At 39.2% G+C, this 27,252-nt stretch overlaps 1 protein-coding gene across 1 annotated transcript in view; it reads right to left on the minus strand.

The window, feature by feature from the left end:
- The window catches only part of PCLO (piccolo presynaptic cytomatrix protein), a 470,221-nt gene that overhangs the window by 43,583 nt on the left and 399,386 nt on the right, over positions 1 to 27,252 (minus strand). The window contains exons 20-23 of the mRNA XM_067564601.1: positions 23,583 to 23,763; positions 21,001 to 21,195; positions 8,670 to 8,811; positions 2,061 to 2,128 (exon numbers count right to left, since the gene is read on the minus strand). Of these exons, the coding sequence (XP_067420702.1) occupies positions 2,061 to 2,128; positions 8,670 to 8,811; positions 21,001 to 21,195; positions 23,583 to 23,763 (586 nt within the window). The remainder of the gene's footprint in view (positions 1 to 2,060; positions 2,129 to 8,669; positions 8,812 to 21,000; positions 21,196 to 23,582; positions 23,764 to 27,252) is intronic.

Raw genomic sequence — 27,252 nt, forward strand, 5'->3', positions numbered from 1 at the left:
GACATCCAAGTACAGATCTGTAAATAATCATATACTTGCACATCTTAATGATGTACAAAGATTGTACAAAATTGGAAAGAAGCCTTGCAAGACCTAATTCTCCCTTAGCTGTAATTTTTTATAACACCCTTCATCCGATTTGTGACTTGAAACTTATTGAAGGGGCAGGAGGAGGGGTTTCCTGGCTGTTTTGTCCAAACATGAGACCACTTCTCTCAGTCGAAATCCCTATATTTGTTTAAAGATATTTAAATATGACATGCCAATTTTGATACAATTGCCTTTGAACCAGACTGCCGAACTACTTTGAGTACTAGTAATAAGAACTCATCAGATTGGCTCCAGCACCATCTAAGGGCCTGATTATTCTGTCACTCTCTCACAGCAGCGTAACTCCACTGGCTTCAATGGCATTACTTTAGACTTAGTTTACTGTGAGAGGAGAGTCAGGTTCTCATTTTTAATCACCAGATAGAATGAAAGTGCACAGGATGACTAAAAAACAACAGTGCAGGAATTCAAAAATGGAAAGCTTCAGTGTCTTAAGGGCAGACATCTTTTGAGTGGGAATCATTTGACAGAAGAGCCTAGTAAACTGTGCAGTACCAGTTGAAATAATATTAATATAACCACTTCTAAAAATAGTGTTTAGAGAATAAGAAATATGCATAAAACACTGAAACACAAGCTGTTTCCATGAACACTCCAGATTTTGGTGTTTTTAATAGTTGCACCTGGGATCAGGGTACTAATCTTTCAGACCCAGATTAAAGTAGGGACTTAATACTTACAAGTGAAAATGAGTTTTGTGGCCTCACTCTAGTTAGAACTGGGCAAAAAAATTTTATTGAAACAGTTTTTCAATGAAAAATTGGGGCTTTGACTTAATTTTTTTCACAAAAACTTTCTGCTCGTATTCTCTTACATAGGCCAGGCTCCATAGCTAGACTTCATGTCCCGTGATGCACCATGACTCCCATAATAGGTTCGATTCCTCTTCTCACCCAGAGGCGAAATTTTGATGTATCATAGGAGATGTAATCTGACCAGGGAGCCTGGCCTAGATAGGAGAATGGAGTATGAGACACCCAAACTACAACTCCCATAAGGCACTGTAGCAGCATTTCAAAACTGCAGGATATATGTTTCTGGAGGAAATATTTGGGATTTTGATTTTTCACCACATTTTTTTGTAATGAAAAAAAGCCTAGTTTTCCGACCAGCTCTAATGCAGTCCCACAACCCCCTTTTATGGACATTGCCTATATCATGTTAATTCCCACCAACACTATTCTTTGATAGTTCATTCTGTTGATGTACCTCACAAAAGAGAAGCTGAAGAGATGCCTGTGGCAGGAATACTGGGTGGGGGGGAGAGGGAGATGGGGGAAGGAGGGCGTTATATTTATGGCCCAAGCAACTTTGAGAGAGCTGTGTGGGGAACCTCACAGGGTACTGACAGGCACATTGTCCTCACTGGCCTGGACATTACTTTCCTCATAGATTTAAATAAAAACACCCAAGATCTTCCCCATCAAACCAATATTTTCAAAGAGTTTCATCTGAGTACATGACCAGCAGTGAGGCTGGAGGTTAAATTAATCCCTTTATTTTAACTTAATGTTTGGATGGAGCCATCTCATGTTATGTTTCCTTTGTGAAGTGGATAGCCTGAAATGTACTAAGAGCCTGATCCAGTGTCCACTGAAGTCTTTCTACTGAATTCAGTGGGTCATGGAATCAATTCCGTAGATCATATCAAGCATTTGTTTTTACCCCAGTAGCATGAAAGGCAAAAAGAACTGCTAGATGGGAATTGTTATTCATTTGAATATGGGTATTTAATGACCTTAAATAAACAGATAAGGTCTGATTCTCATTTGCACGAAAGCCCCTTGACATTGCTAGGGTGTGGCAAGGTCCTCAGAATGAGGCCTTAAAACTGTAATATAAACACAGATTCAGATAATACTTCATAATGTGACAGGTTTAAAGAATAATTATTCTTTTGTATAAACTGGCAGGCACTGATTTATAATGTTGTTTGTATTTCATTTTACCTTCTGCATCGGTTAATCCCACTCCTGATTGCTTTACTGATTCTTGTCCATTCTGGACCATCTTCCCTCTGTTAAAAAAAGCAGTTTTGTAGGTGTCAAGGAAGCCTTGAAGATACCAAAGCACAAAGAAGTCCTTAAGTAGAAAGGGCATTGGTACAGTCCAAAAAGGGAAGAAACAATTACTTCCTGATACCTCTAGAGGGTGCCAAATACTTTTCATAAATAATAGAAAAGGCAATAACTTTGCACGGAATGTGACTGAACATGCAGAAACTCTTGTTTCTATAAAAAAAGTTTCCCATTGTCAACTGGAAGAGTCACTTCAGAGATGCTAAATTCTTTTTCTAGAAGCTTGTAATCACATCTCTCTTCTTCCCACAATCTGTTATGGTGAAGAGGAAAGGTGAAATAAATAACTGGTCCAGAAACTGATCTCAGTTACACAATCATTATCCCAGATAATATTCTAATATACACAAGTTCTTGGCCATATGCAGTGTTGTTGTAGCCATGTTGGTCCCAGGATATTAGGGAGACAAGGTGGGTGAGGTAATATCTTTTATTGGGCCAACTTCTGCTGGAGAGAGAAAGAAGCTTTCAAGCTTACACAGAGTGCTTCTTCATGTCTGGGAACTGTGTGAGTGTCACAGCTAAATATAAGGTGGAACAGATTGTTTAGCATAAATAGTTAACACATATTTCAAGGGACCATTCAAAGTGAAGTAGCCCTTTAACACCTCTCCAGTCATAGGGAAGAAAGGAGGGGGAAAAAGCAGGTGGGGGGGGGGGAGGAACAGAGGAATTTAGTGGGTTATAGATTGTTGTAATAAGACATAAATCCCGTGTCTCTATTCAGTCGCTGATTTTTAGTGTCTAGCAACGTTATGAATGTAAGCTCCCAGGCTTGTCTTTTGAAGGGGTTGAGGATGAGAACTGAGAGTTCACATACAGATTGATTGCTTTGTGAAAAGTCTTCATGCACAGGTGATTTTGTCTTTTCTCATTTTTTCTGTGTGAGCTCATTCAAGAGCATAGTGATTTTCTGGTTTCACCCACATAGTTGTTATTGGGGCATTTAACACACTGGATGAGGAACACCACATGTTGAGTTATACGTGTTAGGACCCACAGATCTTGAAAATGTGATGTGGGGGGTGTTGATCATAGTAGCAGTGGAAATATGTCTATAGGTTTTACATCTGTTGTTCTGGCAGAGTCAGATGCTACTTTGAGTTGGTGTGTCCTAGTCTGAAGTAAGCTCCCCACAGACCAGGACAATCAACTCAAAGTGGTGTCTGACTCTGCCAGAACAACACATGCAAAAACTGTAGACATAGCCCTAATGCTACAATGGTCACTACCATCCCTGCAAAACACTCTTCAAGATCCACAGGTCCTACACATGCCTATTACAACATATAGAGTGCCTCATCCAGTACACTAAATGCCTCAATAACAACAACATAGGTGAAACGAGACAATCACTATGCTCCGAAATGCACTCCCACAGAAAAATATAAAAGGCAAAAAAACACCATATCACTCATGGGTGAATACTTTTCACAAAAATGAGCACTTCATATCTGACCTCTCAGTCCTCATCCTGAAAGGAAACCTGCACAACAAAAATATTACCTCACTCACCTTGTTTCTCTAAGTTCTTGGTCACATCATTCATGAGACTACTCTTATACCATAAGAGGTGTCCTCAGCAAGATATTTGAATTAGATTACTATGGCTCGTAAAGTAAGACAGGTTTTTGCTCAATCATAGTATTCCTTTAATGACTGTTGTTACTCTACAATTCAGGTTGGGAAGGTTCTTACATTCTTATTAAGCATGAGAAATAACTCATCATTGAGACACTGTAACATTGATCTCACCTATTATGACTGATATTGACAGATATCCTATGTGATAAAATTCCTTTGATTTAGAATAAGAGTTATTTCCTCTATTCACTTGGTTAGTGTGGGACAGGTTTTTGCCTCAGCTACATAGGAGTAAAAGAGATCAGTATCTCGTCCTATGTTGTTTATTTCAGCTTACTTCTTAACTATTCTAGTAACAAGCTTTGAGTCATAATTACAATCCTCTAGAAAATGAACACTGCAACTTTGAATTGACACTTCCAATACCACTACCATGATAGAGATGTAGTGTCCGATCGTCAGTTGGTAAAAATCGGCATTGTTCTATTGTAGTCAAATGGAGCAGAGTTGATATACACCAGCTGAGGATCCGGCTCTTAAGTTTCATATTGCAGTAGGAAGTTGTCCTTGTCTGTGATAAACTCAAAAAACTCAAAAAAATCTGATGGGAAAAAGTAAATATTAAACAGATTTTTTAATTAAGTTTAATGGTTTAGCAAAGTATTTCTTTTTTTGGGATGAACTTTATTATGATGTTTGGCAAATAGGCAGAGAATTATTAGTTCCCATAGTCAGATTCCCTGCAAATTGTGTAGTTATTTCCTCCAGTGCAAATCATTATTATCCTAGTTTAGTAGCATTTTACACTCACTTTTCACTGGCATAAATGTCTACACAATGCACTGGGCAATGAAGAATCTGCCCCTTATTCTCCAGCAGAACTTGGTATGAATGACATGGGTAATTTTCAGATGGTTCATACAAGCTCTGGCACTTTGAAAATGAGAGATGTAAAAAAATGACTCCCCAAGTGCAGAGATTTTATAAAATGCTTTCTTCAATAATTATTATAATTATTAATTTTCTTGATACTTGTAATAATGTCTAACATCTGCAATGACACACTACTAATTAGCTACCTCATCAAATAATCCCTCTAGTATCACTATTTAATTATTTTTCTCAGCTAGATATTCAAATAGCCAGCAGCACTAGGACCAAAGTAAGAGTGGTTTAAGAGTGGTCAGGCTTCCCTCACACTGCATGAACTTGTATTTTAGCTTTAGGAACCATTATAAACTAACTATGTATCTGGGTTGTAAAATACAATTAAAAATAATTTTTGCTGCCCTGAAGTACAATTTGTTTTAATCTACAGTGAGGGTGAGTGAAAGATTTAATAAAAAGTTAATCAGCCTGAGCTCATTCTCCCCCCCTCACTCCCAGATACTGAAAGGGAAACTTAAAAATAAGATTGATAGCTCATTTTCTTTTACTGTCTAATAAGTTACAGTCTTTTGTCATTCCACTACATTTCAACAAGGGATAAACACTTTGGAAAGTCACAAACTCTAGAGGACAAATTATTTTTGTTTCTTTTATAAATTCAAGAACCTGTAAAAAAGTTGCTTTCACCTCCTGTCCATCAATTTTCAGAATTGCAGAGCAACAAAAGACCATAGTGTACTGGGAAAAAGCACAGGAAAGGAAGTCTTCCTTGAAAAGGTTCACTAGATTAGAGGAGCAATGGTTCCAAGACAGCCCTGGACTGATAGTGCTGGCACTGGCCAAAATGTGGGTCTGATTTAGAAACATGGAGTTTTTGAAGAGTTTTGGGGACAACTTCATGGTGCAAGTGTTGCAGGAACCAACTAGGGGCCATTCACCTCTTGACTTGCTGCTCACAAACAGGGAAGAATTGGTAGGGAAGTAGAAGTAGAAGTAGATGGCAATGTGGACAGCAGTGATCATGAGATAGTTGAGTTCAGGATCCTGATAAAAAGAAAAGAAAGGACAGGACCAGAATATGGACCCTGGATTCCAGAAAACCAGACTTTGACTCCCTCAGGGAACTGATGGACAGGCTGATGAGAGGCTGCTATGAGGGAGAAAGGAGTTGAGGAAAGCTGGCTGTACTTTAAAGAAACCTTATTGAGGGTATAGGAACAAGTCACCCCAATGTGTAGAAAGAATAACAAATATGGCAGGTGACCAGCTTGGCTTAACAGAGAAATCTTCAGTGAGCTTAAACACAAAAAGGAAGCTTGCAAGAAGTGGAAGCTTGGACAGATGACTAAGGAGGAGTACAAAAATATTGCTCGAGCATGCAGGGGTGAAATCAGGAAGGTCAAAGCACAACTGGAGATGGCGCTAGCAGGGAATATGAAGGGTAACAAGAAGGATTTCTACAGGTATGTTAGAAACAAGAAGAAGGCCAGGCAAAGTGTGGACCTCTTACTGAAAGGGGGAAGAAACCTAGTGACAGATGATGTGGAAAAAGCTGAAGTACTCAATGGTTTTTTTGCCTCTGTCTTCACAGACAAGGTTAGTTCTCAGACTACAGCACAGTATAGGGAGGAGGTGAGCAGCCCTCAGTGGTGAAAGAGCAGATTCAGGACTATTTAGAAAAGCTGGACATGCACAAATCCATGGGGCCAGATGCAATGCATCCAAGAGTGCTGAGGGAGTTGGCTGATGTGATTGCAGAGCCATTGGCCATTATCTTTGAAAACTCATGGTGATCGAAGGACGTCCCAGACGATTGGAAAAAGGCAAATATAGTGCCCATCTTTAAAAAAGGGAAGAAGGACTATCCAGGGAACTAGAGGCCAGCCAGCCTCACCTCAGTCCCCAGAAAAATCATGGAGCAGTTCCTCAAGGAATCCATTTTAAAGCACTTGGAGGAGAGAAAGGTGATCAGGAACAGTCAGCATGGATTCACCAAAGGAAAGTCATGCCCTTGCCAACCTGATTGTCTGCTATGATGAGATGACTGGCTCTGTGGATGTGGGGAAAGCGGTGGACATGATATACCTTGACTTTAGCAAAGGTTTTGGTATGGTCTCTCACAGTACTCTTACAAGCATGTTTAAGAAATATGAGTTGGATGAATGGACTATAAGATGGATAGAAATCTGGCTAGATCATCAGACTCAGTGGTAGCTCAATGTCTAGTTGACAGCCGGTATCAAGTGGAGCGCTCCTTGAGTTGGTCCTGGGGCCAGTTTTGTTTAACATCTTCATTAATGATCTGGAGGATGGGATGGATTGCACCATGATCAAGTTTGTAGATGGCACTAGGCTGGGAGGAGTGGCAGATATTTTGGAGGGTAGGGATAGGATACAAAGTGACCTAGAAAAATTGGAGGATTGAACCAAAATAAATCTGATGAGGTTCGACAAGGACAAGTGCAGAGTACTGTATTTAGGACAGAAGAATCCCATGTACTGCTACAGACTGGGGACCAACCGGCTAAGAAGCAGTTCTGCAGAAAAGGAGCAGGGGTTACAGTGGACAAGAATCTGGCTATGAGTCCAGAGTTTGCCCTTATTGCCAAGAAGACTAACGGCATATTGGGCTGCATTATTAGGAGCATTGCCAGAAGATCGAGGGAAGTGATTATTCCCCTGTATTCAGCACTGGTGAGGCCATTTGGAGTATTGTGTCCAGTTTTGGGCCCCCAACCAGAGGAAGGATGTGGACAAATTGGAGACAGTTCAGCGGAGGGCAACGGAAATGATTAGGGGTCCTGGAACATATTACTCATGAGGAGAGGCTGAGGAAACTGGGCTTGTTTAGTCTGCAGAAGAGAAGAGTGAGGGGGATTTGATAGCTGCCTTCAACTACCTGATTGGGGGTTCCAAAGAGGATGGAGTTAGGCAGTTCTTAGTGGTGGTAGATGACAGAACAAGGAGCAACGGTGTCAAGTTGTGGTGGGGGAGGTTTGGGTTGGATATTAGGAAAAACTTTTTCACTAGGAGGGTGGTGAAGCACTGCAACGGGTTACCTAGGGGGTTGGTGGAATCTCCATCCTTAGAGGTTTTTAAACTGTGGTTTGACAAAGCCCTGGCTGGGATGATTTAATCTGGGCTGGTTCTGCTTTGAGCAGGGCGTTGGACTAGATGACCTCCTGAGATCCCTCAACCCTAATCTTCTGTGATTCTATGAGTCACAGCTGGAGAAAATCAGAGTTTCTCTACTGAAGGTGCTCAGCATCCACCCTCCTTTCTGGTAATGGCAGTTATGTTGCTGTTAGGTCTCAGACAACCCAATGTTTTGTAGTCCCCTCTAAACATCAAAAGAAAAGAGGAATTATCTAGGGTGGTACAAGGGTTATGACTAGAAGCAGTGGATAAGATTAACAGTAGTAAAGCTTAGTTTTGTAAAATCAGGATAAACTTCCTGGTGGTGAAACTTGTTAGACTGTGGAGAATAACCCTATATTGGCAAGAGAATGGACTTGATGAAGAAGTCCTCCTCAAACGTTGATGATACCACAGACATGGACCTGAACCATAAATCTATGTTCAAACTTTAGGGAGATTTGGATCCAGATTTGGATCTGAATTTTGCTGATAATACCTGTGTCTAGAATGGGGCCAAACTAAAAATCCAAATTGAACATCCCCAAATTTGACAGAAGTTCTGTTCTCCACCAGCACTTTGTGTCTCAAGCCCATCTCTACAAATGTACATGGAAAGACTGAGGATGAGATTGCTCCTGTATTTCAGCCATTAGTTTGTGCTGCAGTGTCATGGGCTATCAACATTTCTAATTGTGCAACAGTGGGAAATGCAAGTATGGACTCTGAAAAAAGTCCTGTCTGGTCAAATGCTATTAACTGTTATATTGTGTAAAAAGTCGGGAAGAAACGACATATAAGGAAACCTGAGGCCTGAAAGTGCTGTACATAGTACTGTCAGGACAATAGAGTGTATTAAAGAAAAAGCCTTACATTCTTGGAATAGGAAACAGATTGTTGTCCCCTGTGGTGCTGCTACTTCCTTCACTATCCATGCTATATCCGCTGCCAAAACTGCTTGCTGACGAGCCAGTGGAGACAGAGCTTTCTGTAGGTCGGTGGTTGGTAGGCCTTGCTGTACAGAGCAAGAATAATAGGTTACAAAAAAGCTTGTAAGATATAAATGTAATCAATGTTAAGAATGTGCTATTCATCACAATTACATGCTGCAAACATCTTTACTCTGTACTTTATTTCATATTAATCTGAGAAAGTGTGTAGGATAGTCCTACAATAAGAATTCCAATCCTGTTATTCTTTATGAAACATTCTTTCATTGCATTTGGTGACTTTTGATAAAGACAGGCACTCCAAAGGAAGTATCATCAATAAACCATCTAGTCCCACACAAATTGTGTATGGAAACATCCACCTCTTCAGACATCACACCACTACTTCATTATATTTCTCAACTGCTCATTAATATATTTGGTACTCTTACTGTATGCTTTGAGTTTTTAAGCACAACCCTTAACAATCTGGTACACTGGTGCTAAACCTCTGTTTATTAGGCTAATTTCATGTGGTGACTGTATGTCAACTCTAAAGAAATTATTTTTGCTTTAGATGGTTTATTTTGGTTTCCTATTTTTGGTGCTTCAAATTAATTAATTCTCCTGCATCTGGTCCTCTGCAAGTTGAGAAATATACATAAATACCACATTGTGACATTACACTTACTTAAAGAACAATGAACGATATCTGTTCACATGTTGAATTACAGAATTGCCCAGGAAAAATATAGTTTAAAAAAAAAAAGATATCCAGGGATGTCATTTTTCACTTTTTTTAATAGAACGGATATTATGCTGAGGATAGAAGCATTTGTTCTAAAAGCTGTCACTTAATGAAAACTTAATAAAGTTTTGCTGTCATCTTGGTCAGCCTTAAAGCCTGAAGGCAAAGAATTCAAAGAGATTGTATTTAAATAGGAAATTTGCCAAAAATCTAAAACCAAATAATTTCAGCTAAGGCCTAGAATCCAATTAAAATCCCATCCAAGCTAATGATATTTATGTTTGACTTGTAGTGTATTTGTGTTGCAGGCTTCTGCAAACTACTTTGTAATATGACCCAAAATTGAATAAGACACCCTAAATATTCTATGAAAATGGGTTAATAATTGACAGTGGAAAATAAGATGGAAGGAAACAGTGCACCATCAATCATTTGTCTTTCCCAACCATCAGTTGAGATACAGTTCCTATTCCCACAATAATTCTTCCCTTGTAAATTCAGCCATCAAGTAACTCTTTAAAACTAGGTTATCAGTGGCTGTTTTCAGTCACTCAGACCACCTATGTTAACATAAATCTAGGTACCTTTAAGACACCACTGGTCTTGAGCTGTATGTCTTGACTTAAATTTGCACTTAAATTATAGTCACTCTTAAGAGATGATTAGCAGGCAACTTTCCTGAATGATATTAGGCTTTTTTTTTGCAACTACATCATATTGTTGGTTCACATTCAATTTATGATCCACTATAACTTTCTAGTTCCTTTTCAGCAGCAGCACCACCTAGTCAGTTATTCCCTGTTTTGTAGTTGTGCTTTGATTTTTCCTTTATGAAGTGCTTAAATGATGTGATAAGATTATTTGTGTTTAACAGCTGAATTTATCTTCTGGTCTTTTACTTACTCTTTGAAGGTTTTAGAGTTCTATTCTCTATGAACACCAAACTTCTTTCTTGGTGCTCATTTGGAAGAAAATCTCCTTTGAGGGTGTATTTTCCACTCAGTATTTTTAGTCTCTAGTCTTTACTCTATCCTACTTTACATTTTCCCACATTGATTTCATTTTCCATCAACTCTGTTACTGGAATTGAATATTATATGTGGTAGGTCCAAGGTTAGTTTTATATCTGAATTTTGAAGACCCCAAAGTTCAATGTGTGTTATCCATTTGTGTCTGATCCATAAAGGAAATGAGTCTGCCACTGCTGCCAGCTTGGTCAGCTAGTACTGAAGAGTAGATCTGCTTAGACTTCTTTTTTTCCCCACAGAAGAGTTTGACTTTCAATTGAAAAACTGAAAACCAAAACATTTGCAGCCATAATGTTTTCAGTTTTTGACTGAAAACATTTAGTTTTTTTAACAAAATTTTGAATTTTTCCACAGATAGCAGACACTTTTTGTGAGTATTTTCATTCAATCAAAAACCCAATTTTCCATGGGAAAACAGTTACAATGGAAAACTTTCAACCAGCTCCACTGGAGATAATCATGTGTCAGCTCTAGAGATCTTGGGTTCAACTCCTGGTATTAACCATGTCATGATTATATGATGGGGCTGCTTGCAATAACAAGGTAGTGGATCTAATGACCCAAAAGGTCCCTTCCAGTCCTATGCCCTATGTTTCTATGACATTCTAAACACCTGTGAGGCAATGGGCAAGAAAATGGTACTTAGGCAGGAGCTCTGGGTAGAAACAATACTCTAAGAAGTGCAATCAAGGCATTGCCAACAGTTTAAAAGGGCACTGGAAAATCATCTGACTGCAAGGAGTGGATGAACTAGGGGCTGAGGGTTAGTGAATGTGATATTAGTCTCCCCTTTGGTAGTGGTTTGGATTTCTGCTATTGGCCATTCATTTTGGTTTCCATTCTGATCAGGTGCTTGATAACAAACTCCTACTGTTAACTTACCATCTTGTTCTTTATCTAATTTTGATGTGCAGTGGTTGATAATGATATCTTGGTAAATATTTAATTGCCAGCAATATGATGAATTGTTAACACTGGCATCATGGGTCTAATGGCATGAGTGACTGATCTTGCTCATGGGATTAATGGCACCAGATCTGCTATCAGTTTGCTCCTTTTCATTTGAGTTTATATTAAAAAAATGCCCAGATGTTATTTTTAAAAGAAAGACTTATAACAAATTGTACGAATGGGGTCGGAGCTATTGATTGCCTTCTAGGTTGAAATATTTTTCTTTCCTCTGAATCTGCTGCCGTCCATGTTGCACTCGAAAAACTTAAGAAAGTGGAAAATAATAGATTAAGAAAGAAGCTAGTGCTGATATCAGCCCATGAAGAAGGCAAGGGTTCACATGCCCAACTACTCTTCCTAGACCTCCAGAAAAATAAGGATTAGACATATACAAGTGTCACCAATATATCTTCTGTATTCAGTGCCTTTAATGGATTCCAGTGAAGAATTTCCCACCAACAGCAAGCTATTCATGCAGCTGTCTCTATATTCCTATCTTAGAAAACAATTGCAGGATAAAGAAAATTGAAGGTAGAATTGTCCTTTCCTCACTTCTCCAAATTAAAAAAAAAATCTTAACACAATTCTAGCTGCCTCCACATAGGGGGATTTATTTTTTAAACTTGTATTTATGGGGCCAGTTAGAGAATTGGATTCCATAAGTGGAGAAAAATGTACTAAAGGATAATGTCATTTTACAATCAATAGGAAGGGGAAAAAAGAAGAAGCCAAATTCTACTACTAAATCTCCCATTGAAAGGGGTTTGAGACTACAGAAAAGAAATATGTGTGTGGGTTTTTTTAAAGCTAAGCATAAGGGAGATAATTCACACAGCACCTATAGCCATAACCTGTCAAATCAATCAGTAGTGAAATGGAAAGTACTAAACACAGCCAGATTTCCCAGACATTCAGCTAGACTGAATAAGCGGTTTGTTTAAAGAGCGCAATTTGACATTAAATGTGGAGCCAACTGGTTCAGATAAAATAAGAACTATCTCAAAGAAACTTTCTTCTGAGTTCTAAATTGTAGAGAGTATCTTTTCCTCTATCCCAATTGCTAGTCCGTTGTACATGGCTGGCCAGGACTAGAAGCAGAATTGCCAAAATGCCACCAGAAAGGCTGTACTAGTTGTAATGCAAGCAGGAAGTACCAGAAATCTCATGAGAGAATCTGTTCTTGCTAGCGTTTCAGCCCAGTTTGGCAGAATAAAGATAGAAGTATGGATAGCTTGTATAATTATTCAGGCTTTTGGGGGCAAAGAAGAAGGCCACCACAGTAGCATTTAACTTCAGAGAGGGGAACTACACACAAATGAGGAAGCTAGTTAAATGGAAATTAAAAGACACAGTCACAACAGTGAAATGCCTGCAGGCTGCATGGAAACTCTTAAAAAACGCCATAAGATAGGATCAAATTAAATGTATACCCCAAAGTAAAAGCAAGAGCACAAAAAATTGCCAGCATGGTTAAACAACAAACTAAAAGAATCAATTAGAGGCAAAAAGACATCATTTAAAAATTGGAAGTTAAATCTTACTGAGGAAAATAGAAAGGAGCATAAACCCTGGTAAGTCAAGTGTAAAAGTATAGTTAGGCAGGCCAAAAAAGAATTTGAAGAGCAACTAGACAAAGACTCAAAAAATAACAGAAATTTTTAAGTAATCATAAGCAGGAAGTCTGCCAAATGATCAATGGGGACACTGGATGATCAAGGTACTAAAGGAGCATTTAAGGAAGATAAGGCCATTGCAGAGAAGATAATTGAATTCTTTGCATTGGTCTTCACTTTTGAGGATGTGAGGGAGGTTTCCACACCTGAGCCATTCTTTTTAGGTGACAAATCTGCATAACTGTCCTAGGTTCAGGCATCTGTTAGAAGAGGTTTTGGAACAAACTGATAAATTAAATATTAATAAGTCACCAGGACCAGGTGGTAATCACTCAAGAGTTCTGAAGAAACTCAAATATGAAATTGCAGATCTACTATTTGTGGTATCAAATGTATCATTTAAATCAAATTCTGTACCAGATGATTGACACCAATTTTAAAAAAAAAGATCCCGAGATGATCATGGCAATTATGGGCCGGTAAGCCTAACTTCAGTATCAGGAAAATTGGTTGAAATCATAGTAAAGAACAGAATTATCTGACACAGAGATGAACACAATTTGTTGGGGAAGAGTCAACATGGCTTTTGTAAAGAGAAATGATGCATCACTAATTTGTCAGAATTCTTTGATCGGGAGAGTCAACAAACAAACATGGACAAGAGTGATCAGTGGATAAAGTGTACTTGGACTTTCAGAAAGCTTTTGACATGGTCCCTTAAAAGTAAGCAGGTGTGGGATAAGAGGGAAGGTCCTCTCATGGATCAGTAACTGGTTAAAAGACAGGAAACAAAAAATAGTCAGTTTTCACAATGGAGAAAGGTAAATAGTGGTGTCCCCAGAGATCTGTACTGGGACAAGTGCTGTTAAACATATTCATAAATATTCTGGAAAAAGGGGTCAAAAGTGAGTTGGCAAAATTTGCAGATGATACAAAATTACCCAAGATAATTAAGTCCAGAGCAGACTGTGAAGAGTTAAAAAGGAATCTCACAAAACTGGATTATTGGGCAACAAAATGGCAGATGAAATTCAATGTTGACAAATGCAAAGTAATACACATTGGAAAACATAATCCCAACAATACATACAGAATGATGGGATCTAATTTACCTGTTAGCGCTCAGGAGATTTTGGAATCGTGGATAGTTCTTTGAAAACATCTACTGACTGTGCAGCTACAGTCAAAAAAGCTAACAGAATATTAGGAACTATTAGGAAAGGGATAGATAGTAGGAGAGAAAATATCATCATGCCACTATATAAATCCAGAGTACGCTCACAGATAAAATACTGCATACAATTCTGGGTGCCCCATCTGAAAAAAGATATATTACAATTGGAAAAGATACAGAGAAGAACATCAAAATGATTAAGGATCTGGAACAGCTTTTCCTATGAAGAGAGATTAAAAAGAATTGGACTGTTCATCTTGGAAAAGAAACGAATAAGGGAGAATTTGATAGAGGTCTATAAAATCATGAATGGTATGAAGAAAGAGAATAACGAAGTATTATTTACTCCTTCACATAACACAAGACCTGGGGGTCACCCAATGAAATTAATGGGCAGCAGGTTGAAACAAACAAAAGGAAATACTTCTTCACACAACACACAGTCAAGCTGTAGAGCTTGTTGACAGGGAATGTTGTGAAGGCACAACTACAATGGTGTTCAGAAAACAATTAGATAAATTGATAGAAGATAGTTCTGTCAGTGACTATTAGCTAAGATGGTCAGGGGTGCCATGCCATGCTCTGGATGTTCCTAGACTCTGACTATCAGAAGCTAGGAGTGGACAACAGTGGATGGATCGCTCACTGATTGCCTGTTCTGATCATTCCCTCTGAAGCACCTGACATTGGCCATGTTGCAAGATAGGATATTGGGCTAGATGGACCATTGGTCTGACCAAGTATGGCCATCCTTATGTTTTTCTTATGCTCTTACATGCCCAGGATGACCTTCTAAACCTCTGAGGTTTTCTCATGACTGTTTGAGATAAGATTAAAAAACACTGCTCCCTTAAAGTTGCTCGGCAAAACCAGTGACTGTGTGATAGTTCAGAGAGCACAGAGGTCCTAGCATTGCATATCTCACTCAAGGGGTAGGCCTATTTACAGTCACTCTTGGACTTGCTTTAGAACCTCTGGAAAACTGAAATATATAACCAGTCAGCCACATAAATCATTGATTCCATACTTCGTCTGCAGCTGCTTCTCACTCACCTTCCCTCTTTCCCAATTTTAGATTCAGCCAATTGTCTTGACAAGAGACATCCAATAGGATGGTGAGGACACATTCCAAAGAGTTGTGTTAATTAAGCCTACCCTTTTAAAAAGAGTACAGTGAGTCCAAATCAGGAATGCATCACAAGATTTGGAGCTTTGGGGGACACGGTGGTATTATCAACTTGGTTTTTCAGCAAGCAACCTAAGAAAAAGAGGGTGGAAATAAAGTAGAGCTGCAGTTCTGCCTCCCATCCCAAATGTGCCAACCAGCTGATCAAGCTGGTGGAACGTGTGTGCTACTTCCTCCAGTGTAACCAGAGAGCAGTAGGAGGAAGAATGACAGCTGGTAGTCCTTCTGCAGCAAAATAGCTCCAAATATCCTCAACCTAGAGCTGTGGCAAAATGCCATCATCTTGGCCAACTCCAAAGAGAGAACCAGGGACTGTCAGAGCTTCAGGTATGAATTACTATAGGCTCTGTAGCGGTAGCACTCACATCCTTCATGAACTGAGTATGAGGGGTAGGGACACACAACAAACACTGACCAATGGGATATACCACAATTTAGCCCTAAGAGTCCCATTCTGCCATCCTTTCTCACTCTGGATAGTACTTTACTCCATGAGTACTCCCGCGTATCAGCTAATTTATATTGATTTTTACATTAGGTATTGATTTGACTATATATTTTATACACATAATTTTGTGACATTTCACTGGGATTTCTCACAGAGTGTGGCACTGCACAATGTGAGTAATGGTGGCATGAGAGAATCCTACCAAAAGTGCTGCATTGTTGTTTCTTTACTCAACATAGCAATCTTAATGATATAATACTTGTACATATGCTTCCTGGGCTCAGCCACCAGCTAAAGGACTTTTGAAATAGGAGTTATCAGACACAGACTCTGAGCAATTTCCTGAAATTACATGTCATTTTAAAATGGTGAAAGAAAAAATAGTGAGACTAGCAACAGCAAAAGGTGCCAGTGTTCAGGCTGGAACGAAGAGACAGCCCAAGATTATTGTCCTCTGCACAGAATGTGGACAAACTGTTCTTTTTTTGATAATGACAGAAGGATTCTTGAAAACTGGTTGTTTCTCACAATAAGAAAGCCCATTTAATTTACCCAGAAATTAGGAGCCCAGAGAAGCTTGGCATAAAGCAGCTTTATTGGGCAGTAAATGATTTACAGTGTGAAGGAGTCATCCCAAACTATGGCAAGAAATGAGAAGCTGATATTGCCTGTTAGAAGCACTTAATGCTTCTGTACATGAAGGAAGCTTGAATAAACTGGTATTTAAATCTCTACACAATCATATCCAGTCCAAGCAATATGCAGTACCCAGGGAATCAGTTGCAGTTTCCATTCCAAATCGGCCAAAGTCAGTAAAATAAAAACTACTGAGAGGAACTGCAGAATATTGCGTTTCTTCTGGGTAAATGGCTCACAATTATTCTGTGCTGACTAACTCATATCTCACTGAGTTTACAGTAGCATACATATCTGCTTAATACACAACACTCCTACCTTATTTTATATCCTTAAACTACTTATATTTTTCTCTAACTGTATATTATTTGTGATAGGTTAAAGAGATTGAGCAAAAGTAAGAAGGCAAACTCAATTAAAACCAGTCTTATCTCAAATGATGTCCATATTGCCCTTTTGACAATAAATTCCAGTAGTGTGCCATTCTCTCATAAGAACAAGTACACTAATGTACCATTTGCCCATGGGATTACAGTAGAGGGGTGTCTGCTTGGAAGCATAAAGACAATACATAGCTGGCTATTATGAAGTTTTCAGCTCAAATCATTTACTCAGCTTCTGCAAATTTTACTTTCATACAATGCAGGAACCTTTGAGAGATATAAATCAGTCTTCCTGAGCCAACAAAACTTCCTCCTCTTCATTTTTTTTAACACTGATTAGTCTACTAACTGTACAACATTTTTATGCAATGACAGAATCAAGATGAAGCCTGTTACATTTCAGGGCAAAGCCAATCACCTTTTCTGCAGTTGTGGAAGACCCTTGGCAATAGAATTGTTGTTCAAAGAAGTGAGTTAGATGAAGAGAGGCCATCATTGGGCACTGCAGAACACTTTGTTCTGCTTGAGCTCTCTGTACAACAGCATATGCATTGAGAAGTATCTTGTATCACTTATGAAGTTAGGTAACCATTGTGAGTTTATTTTCTGTGTTCTGTACTTCTAACTTCATAGGAGTTTGCTGTCTGTAGGAGCTGCTGCCATTTTTGTGTGGCAGAACTGATGCAGTATTTCACATGTAAGTATACAAGGCTCGTATTGTGATCTCTCTCATCATGGAGAATATGTTATTGTTGTTCCCTGTTTTGTTATTTCCGTCAATCTGCAGTAAAAGTCTGAAAATGTATGGGTTGTTCTTTGGACCAAGAAAAACTTTGAAAAGGCTATTTCTATCAAGTCAACAAAGTAATTTATTTTGTACACATTTCTGTACTTTGTTTGGTTTTTGCTATATAAGTAATTCACATTCCAGAGCCTGGTAAAAGGTCAGTCAAAACTGCTTGAAAATCAAATACTAAAAATTATCTGCAATGAGTGAGTTACAGAACAGTGATTGGCAAATAATTTTGATCAAACAATGATCTCTTTGCAGAACAGGAAAATTATGCAAAATTTGTTGAATAAATTCTACATTTAGTGCTAATTCTGAATCAAAACCAAGTTAGAATTCATGGGTTTCTGCATCCTAACCTATTTCTCAGCTCACACATCCCTTAGGAAATGCTGGACATATCAAGAGAGAATATATTCTGATGAGATTTTCATCATGATTTTCAGATCAAATAAGGTTGCTTAACTATTGGCGCTGTTCAGAAAATCGTCAATGAGACCGTTTTCCATCAGAAAATGCAGTTCCATCAATCCAAAACACTTCACAACATGATGCTGATGTTGCCAAAATTGTGTTTTAGAGGAAAAAAGGGGAAAAAAGTTCTGACAATACTGAAGCATCCTGTTTCCACATTTTCAGAACAAAAGGTTTTCATTTTTCATACCAAAATGACTTTCAGTATTTCAATTTTTCAGTATAATATAAAATCTAATATAACATAAAAAAATTTAAAAAGTCAAAACAGCCCCAAACAACCCTAAGCAAACTGTCTTTGGGACTTTTCTTTTGAAGAGAATTTTGAAATTTTCAGGTTTTATTCCAAATTGGAATGAAAAAAAAATTCAAAATCCTAAAAGCCGCCATAAAACAGAATCTCCATTCTCTGCACAGGTTTACTAAATATGTTCTTATGCCCCATATAAACATTCTGTTTGTCAGATGAATAGCTGAACCCAAATGAACGTTCATATATTTTGAGTTTTGCTCACTATTAATAACAATAACAATAATTTTTCAATAGCATCCGTCCATTCCAGGAAAAAAATCAGGTCATAAGAGAAGGATAATAAATGGGGGAGCTTTTGGTTTTGTTAATTTCTGCACTGGGGGTAAAATAATAAAGCTGTCCTACCAATCTGCTTTAGCTCAGATACCATGTAGTTTAGGACTCATGTAGAATAATCTGGGCCAATTCCACAGCAGATGTAAATCAGTGAAGTGCTCCAAAAGTCAATGGATCTAGATGATTTAAACCAGATGAAGTACTGATTGGGTGGCAGTGGTTGGCAGTTGGATGATGGCATGCCTACTATTTAGGTTTGATAGCACAAATGCCCACGGCAGAAAGGAAAATATTTCTACTTTAGATATTGATAAGACAGTAATCCTTTATTCCTTTCCTTTCCACTGTAAGTTTGCAAAACTCTGCAGTGAAAATAATACCTTTGAAGTTACAACAACATTGAGGGGAAAGAGAATGTCTCAATGTCCCAGTTGGAATTCTGGCAGCAGAACTGTGCAATTAGTATTTTGTCATTATACAAAAAGTGTTAAATCATGCATAAGCAGACCAGCTTAAAGGCATGCATTTTATTAGGCGATGTGAACATAATTAATCCATTTTTTCAACAGAAGAGCAGGTCCTCCAGCGGAATGGAAGTGCACAAATCACTGTTATGTAACGTTACTTAGCACATAACTTCATTAGGGATGTACACAATTATGGTAAGATCAAGTAATGGTCTTGATTCACGCTGACATTAACAGCACTTTATAGAGGGTAAATAAATAATTAAACTCTGCAATGAATCAGTAGACATGGCAAGAAGGATTTTGGTTTTGGTTGGTTTCTTGGCCATGTCTTTCTGCTCACCTCCTTCAGGCTTGACCGGTCCATCAGACATCACTTTTCTGAGGGCTAGTTGGCTTTGGTCTTTGTTGTCATTGGCTGGTGGAGGCAGATTGTCAGACTGAGTTCTTTGAATTGGGAGGACTCCTGCTATGCTGTGTCTGTGCTGCTTCCTGGCATGATTAGACTGACCGCTTTTATGTGCTGCTGTGGCAGTGTGGGTGAAATGGAAACCCAGAGTATGTATCCTCAGATGGAACCAGCTTAAATGTTATTCATGCAAACAGAAGTGTTTTGTTCTGTACTTAAATAAGTAGTGTTTTCAAACACTGAAGAGACACCACATGCACAGCATTAAAGGGTATTAAAACTGGCTGTTTCTTTATTAATGATGGTGGGACAAGGGAAATAGTTTTTCCCCTTTTGTGCTTTATACCACGATGAGTTTATGGCACACCAACAAACCCTGAAGACAAACACAATGAGTCCACAGTGGGAAGGTTTTAATTTGAAGAAATTAAATCCTCAACCAGTAATAAGATGCAGGTCTGAATTGTATTCTGGAGTGCTACAGTTCTGAAGGGAAGGTTTGTCTTTTGTGAATCTATTTCCAGCTGCCAGACAAATCCTATTCTAGCCCTAAATCAATCCGTGGCATAAAGCAGCTAATGAAATTGAATCCACTACAGCAACTGATTTAGTCAAGCCCAAGGAGAGTGGAATGATAAGATTGTTAATACTATTCAGTACCTAAATTCCTTGTTATTAGTCTGGTGTATTTATTGTCGGCCTACTGTTCACTAATACTAATTTATCTGGAATGTTGTACGGAGGAGGTTGCCTTTAATAAGCCTTTCAAAAGAGTGGAATGTTAGAGACTTATAAGCAACCATACTTCAAATGTAGGAAATAGAGTTGTGTTGTTAAGTAACAACTGTTTTTTTTAACCTGAAATCCCCCCACAATGCATATTGGGTTAGGGTTAGGGTTGCATTGTCCTCCAGTGTAGCAGTACTGCTTGTTTTCTGATCTTAACATCACGCTGTTAATGTGCTCTCAATGAATGTTGGATCTGATTCTTTGAATGCTGGCAGCTACCTATCTGAGGATTTTTATTATTTCAGAGGTTGAGATATTTAGCAACACGGATACAACAACACACAGTGGAAGGTTCCAGGAGTCATGCATAGCTCTGGAACGTCATGGGTCATGAATGGAGGGAGTGATGGAGAAACAGCCAGTTTTACTGCAGTTTATATAAATTAAAAAAAAATACGACTTCGGAACAGAAGGAGTATATTGTACTTATATGTGTTCACACACACAAAAAGAAAGACATTGAACAGAGTGAGCACAGTGTGCCAAGAACGGACACAAACAAAGAAAAAGCAAACCGGGAAGGAGAGCAGGGAAAAGGCAACAGATGAACATTAAGCTGCCATGCTGAGGAATTTATTTGCGTCTTTTACTTGGTTGAAGGCGAAGTTGTTGGACAGCTGCTTCAGCAGCAGCGATGGCTGCCCCAGCGTCTTCAAGGTGGGTTTGAGTGACGCTGGTTTTGCTTTGGCTGCGGGATGGTCCATGAGAGCGCAGATGTCCTTCAGAAGAAGATTTAGAGCTCCCTGGACTGCTGTGAGATTTCTCAATGGTGGGCATCTGCATATCTGATGGGGAAAAGGATAAATGTGAGGGTTATTTCTATTAAATAAATAATCTCTCTGTCTATATTGTGCTAGATTGTGTCTCCAGGCACAGTCCTAAAAGTGCATCATTCCAGCAGTAGCCCCAGTAGATACTGTGTTTGGCACAATGAGGCACAAATCCCTCCCTGTTTTCCTGTTGCTCTGTGGTCCAAGGTATAGTTTGCTGCTGGTCTATACAAGCAGCAAATTCTGACACTTCCCACACTGACCCAGCTTTGCTCACTGGTGAACTGGTGGGTGGAGCAAAGGGTTAGCACATTTTCTGTTTCTCCTCACCCACCTTGTAGGAGCAGATTTTTGACAGCTCAGACCCCAGTAACATGCTTAAACCACTGTCAGCAGCTGAAATACCTATTGTTATGCTTATTGCTGAAAGCAGCTAAAAAGAGTCCTTTCTGAAACCTTAGCGTAACTAACAGACCAGGAGGCGAGGGGGAAGTGAGTGACTTTGAGGAGTAAACATGACCCTCTGCCCTCTTGACTTAGGTTGTTTCTCCAAATCATGCAGTTTTTCAAGATGGAAAGTCTGGCAATAGTTAACTATTGCTATACAGCTGCTTAACTGATGAAAAATTCCCCACCTGACAGGCTGGGAAAACTCTACACTTAACTTAGCTTCTGCTCAGCAGTTTGTTTTTTAATGAATAAGCTACGTAATACTAACAAATTGGCTATAAAGAAAGGAAGAAATCTATGCTCGATGGACACCTGAACACTTCAACACCTCTAAAATTCTCCTGCAGATGGAAAGTTGGCCACTGGAAATCTACAATTATCCACTCAAGACCTCCTCAAGACCTTGGGTAAATGTGAATCTCGGGTTAATGTGGGGTGTTTTACTAATCTGTTGTGGACGTGTGTAAGTGCTGAAGACTAAATAAAGTAAAGCTTTAAGTGAAAGCACTCTTGTATTGGTCTGCAGAGAAAATGACAAATAATTATCTTGTCTTGGACCCCATGCAACATCTACCTGGGTTTGATTTACCATGATGGCAATGGAACCTTTTGAACCGGCGTCATATCAGACATGGAATTTGTGCTGCGGTGTAATTTAGGTGATGTTTTGGAGACAGTCCACTATGTCAATGTGGGCAGCCACAAACCATGACACATAATGCTGAAGACTGCAAAATGACTCAACTTCCTAGAGGTCTTCATGCCGTGTACATTGTTGATAAGAATGCTGTGGCTTGGCTTGACTAGATTGCATACGCCAAATAATAACTTCTGTATTTTACTGCTTGTGTCAACCATCTATTGGTTGGACGGCCATGTCCCCATTGATTTATTTCCTGCTACTGCCTTGCCAACAGTAACATTATCAAGAGCTCTGGGTTCAGAAACCCCAGGTAATAACCTGTCCTGGGAGGAGGAAGCAGGCATGTAGCACCATTGACCCCTGAGTGTCCACATCCAAGTCAAGCGAGGCTAAGCAAGTTTAGGATCCCCCTGCACTGGTGTGTAGTTCAGATCACAATTTAACCCTTAAATAATGATATCTACAAAAGTGTCTGATTTAGACAACAAAGGATATTGTCCTTGAAATGCTTTTATAGAATTGTCATCAAAGCAACATTACACCCAGAACACTATCCTGTTACTTTGCTGCTATCATCTGGCCTCCATTTGTACCACTGTACATTTGTACACTTTATATGGACATTGTTCTGGTACTACATATGCTGCATATATACATTTGCCAGAAGAGATATTTGTTAACTTCCATATTTAGTAAAAAAAAATATTCAATGATACACATTGACTGTTGGTTTTGGAGACACTGAGCCTGATTCTTCACTCACTCACAGAAATGTAACTTCACTGAACTCCTTTACCTCCACTGATTTCAATGGAGTTACTCCTGATTTACACCAGTGTAAGCGAGTTTCAACTCAGGCCCATTATAAATTAAGGTGAAATTAACTTAGACTGATTACGATTCTTTACAAAAATGGCAGCATCACAATATCAGAGGATACAGCTTAATTATTAGCATAAATGCTCAAAACGTAAAATGCTAAATGAACATGAAGAAGAAAGCCTAATCCAAACTGGAATATGTATTGAATTTTGGCTCAAGACATAGGCAAATGAAAAGTACCATGGGATCTCTAATACCTATGCAGAAAACATAGGATCTCACTTTATAAGATATTGTTTGAAAGACATGAATACTTAATAAAACTGCATGGTACTGAAAAGGCGAAATTCAACTTTGGTATAAGGAGAAGAAAATGTATGCACATCATACTGTTTTCCAGGGAAACTTGAAAATCACAAAAGGTTCTATTACATTTAGATTAAAAGATTTCTGATAACTTGTGAGGGAAATTTTCCATATCTCTTACCCTTGGATGGATCAGGGAAGATTCCATGACTTCTGCTCTTGATGACAGATGGCTTTGGTGATTGCTGGCTGCTCTGCCCAGAATGAGATTTCCCATGATCAATACTTTCAGTCTGTTCCTTCAGAAGATACCACCGTGGGGTGTTGTCAAGTTGAGAGGTGCTGGACAGCTCAATCAATACCTACACAATGGCAAATGGTATATCTGATTAAGATACAACATGAGACACAAGAAGACCAAATCTGAACTCACTGATGCTAGTGTAAGTCAAAAGCAACATGAACTAAAATTAATAGAGTCATACCAATATAAAACTTATAAGGGGTAGATAAGATGTTAATGGATATTTGTTACTAAAGAGATCTTGTATAATGTAAGAGTTACGCTGAAAGGATCTTTAAGTATTTACATGTGCTTGGTGATTATATTTAAATGTTAATATCTATTATTTTTACCCCACAAAAGAAAGAGATAAGCTATAGCTTTAAGTGTTAAGGGAACAATTATTTTTCATTGTTTAAAAAACAATACACAATAATGCCTAGTAGGAATCAGAGCTGCATTGGCGAGGGGAAGGAGATGCACTGAGAGCATTGCCATGAGAGGAGCAACTGTGCACATCTTTAAATGATGTAGCTTGTGCTCCTCTGACTTTACTTTGCTGAAACCCATTGCTCTGGGCCTCTAGCACTGCTGGCAGGAATCTTGGAAGCCTTTGGAAAACTCTGTCCAGAAGGAAGAAGTTGTCTTTAGGACTCAGCCAGTGCGGAGGAAGTAGAATGGGCAGCTGATTATAAACATCTTCTGTCCCTAGGAAGCAGAGTTCTTTGAGGAGAGATTGAGTTCATGGAGGGGAGCAGGGGAGCATAGAATAAATTGGAGACGGCTTCCAGACACCTATGAGCTGCAAAGTAAGAGATTCCCAGAGGGTTGAACAATCCTCTATACCCTCTCTTTAAGGCATAGTAGAGCTGCTGAGTGCTCCACCATAAAAAAACCAAACAAACAACCTTAAATGTTTGGGAACAGAAAACAGGTTGTGAGGGTAAAAATTTGTAGTCTAGGAGCAGGAGCCGCAGCCATCTTAAAGGATTCAGATATTCCAAGGCCCGAAGGGACAACTGTGAACATTTAATCTGACCTTCTGTGTAACACAGGCCATAGAACTTCCCCAAAATAATTCCTAGAGCATCACTTTTAGAAAAACATCCAATCTTGATTTTAAAATGGTTAGTGATAGAGAATATTTGTTCCCCAGATAGGTACTTATAGACCAGTGGTTCCCAACCTTTGGTCCATGGGCCCCAAGTGGCCCACAGGGGTTTTCAAAGTGTCCCTCTGCTCCCCTCCCACTGGCTGCAGAAAGGAGCCTCTGCCTAAGGACCCAGGTGGAGTGTGTTGCTCTCTTTTTACATTACCCTCTTTTTATTCATTATTAATTGAGTCCCTTATCAGCTGCTCCACTGTCTTGCCCAGGATCAATATCAGGCTGACAGACCTACTATAATTACCTGGGGTCATCCCATTTACCCTTTTTAAAAACTGGCACAACATTAGCTTTCTTCCAGTTTTCTAGCACTTACCCAGTGCTCCACAGAAGGTCTCTAATTATTGCAGAGACTAATGTAAAACAGTTCTCAGCCTGGACAGCAGACAAGTACACATCAGGCCCTCTGTCTAAAACTACCAATGGTTAAGTAAGAACTGGATGAACTCTATCCAAGGGACACTTAATGTGGTGTATGTAGAATACAACTTGGGTAATCTGTCATTGATTGCTGCCCCATAGGAAGGGTACCAAAGACTCACCAGAGAGGATGGTCAGTGTGAGAATGATAGAGACAACCCCAAAGAGACCACTCACAGATGGAGTAGTAAGTAGAGATGAATAGTTTAGTGTGGTTAAAAAGGAACTTAGCAAAGAGTAGTGTCATGGAAATTAGGCTGAATAACGGCAGGAAATTTTCCTGATGGTGAATTCTTGGGTAGTTCTCCTTAGGAAGTGAGGTGAACACCAAAGCTCAAGAATGTTATAATTAGACTGAACTTAATACAGATGAATATTCTGTATGGAACAGCTCTTAGTATCTGACCCTGTGATGAGGTCTCTGTGACTGTCCGATAGACCAGTGGTTCTCAATGTTTCTAGATTCCTGTACCCCTTTTAGGAGTCTGATTTGTCTTGCGTACCCCCAAGTTTCATCTCAGTTAAAAACTACTTGTTTACAAAATCATACATAAAAATACAAAAGTGTCACAGCACACTCTTACTGAAAATCGCTTACTTCCTCATTTGTACCATAAAATTATAAAATAAATCAATTGGAGTATAAATATTGTACTTACATTTCAGTGCACCCAAAGCTCGGGCCCCACTGCCTGGGGCAAAGCATGTAACTTAGGTTTGTGAGGTCCCATGTGGTGTGGGGCTTCAGGCAATTGTTCTACTTGCCACCCCCAACAACAGCCCTGCACTTGCGAGACCCTAAACCCATCCCATGACGGCTAAGAAACACTGAACATATGAACACTGAACAAACCCTGAACTAGGCAAAAATCCTGATGATCCCCTGGAAGACCACTGTGTATCCCCAGGGATCCACGTACCCCTGATTGAGAACCATTGCTATAGACCAGTGTTTCTCAACCTGGGGGTTGTGACAGTTTTAGAGGGGTCGCAAGTGCAGAGCTGGTATTGGGGGTGGCAAGAAAGGCAATTGCCTGGAGCCACAGGTACGCCATGAAACTAAGTTACATGCCTCAGCCCCGTGGGGGTGGGACTCAGGCTTCAGGGGTACAGTAGTTTGGAAAGGTTAAGAACCACTGCTATAGACCAAATACGTGAATACTTAGCAGCAAGCCAGCTGTACAAGAGGCAGACGCTTTAGATAATTAAAACAGATGCTGCTAGAGGTTGTAACCCTTGCAGGCTCCCAATAAATTCGTACATGTAATAGTAAAGGAATCTTCTCTAGTGCTGGCAGAAGGAAAGGGTGCAAATATTTTACAAACTAAGCCTTTGTCATCTGATTAGAGAAAAAAATACTGACTGATTTAGCAGTCCAAAGAATTGGTGAAAGACTCCTCAGCTCTAGTACCTGGGATGTCTCCTAAAGGCTGTCCCTCTCTAGGAAGGCAGAAAAAAACATTTGTCTTTAGCTCTCAGATGCCAGGGCATGACCCAGGGTCTGGCTCAGTCTCTTTGGGGCCTTCGAGCAGATTCATCTGTGGTGCCCTTACGGACACCAGTCAGTGACAAGTTATATTTTTGGATACACCACACCCAGTGTCCCTGCTTACGGTTCCTTCTGACTTACTCTTGGCCACCCCTGAACAATGGGCCTGAAATATACTTGTCTGTGCTCTCTCGCTCTCTCTCTCTCTCTTTCTCACTCCCACTAGGAACTGCATTCAAATTTAAATAGAAATGAATTTATAAATTAAATAAAATACTTGCAGATGGTGCTCATATTTCAAGTCAAAAGTTTTAATCATGCCAGAGAAGCAATAGCTAGAACACCAATTTATCTAAAGGTCATAAATAAATATGATGTAAATACTTTCTAAAGTCATACATTTTGGGGTATGATAAATATGCTGAACACAGCAACAATGTGATATGGTAGGTAGATAGGGCATAAGTAATCATGTAATTGCTTTCTAAACTCAT

The sequence above is a fragment of the Emydura macquarii genome, unplaced genomic scaffold, assembly GCF_026122565.2.
Source record: "Emydura macquarii macquarii isolate MOO-44397 ecotype Brisbane River unplaced genomic scaffold, CSIRO-AGI_Emac_v2 contig_2636, whole genome shotgun sequence".
In the NCBI taxonomy this organism is placed as follows: domain Eukaryota; kingdom Metazoa; phylum Chordata; order Testudines; family Chelidae; genus Emydura; species Emydura macquarii.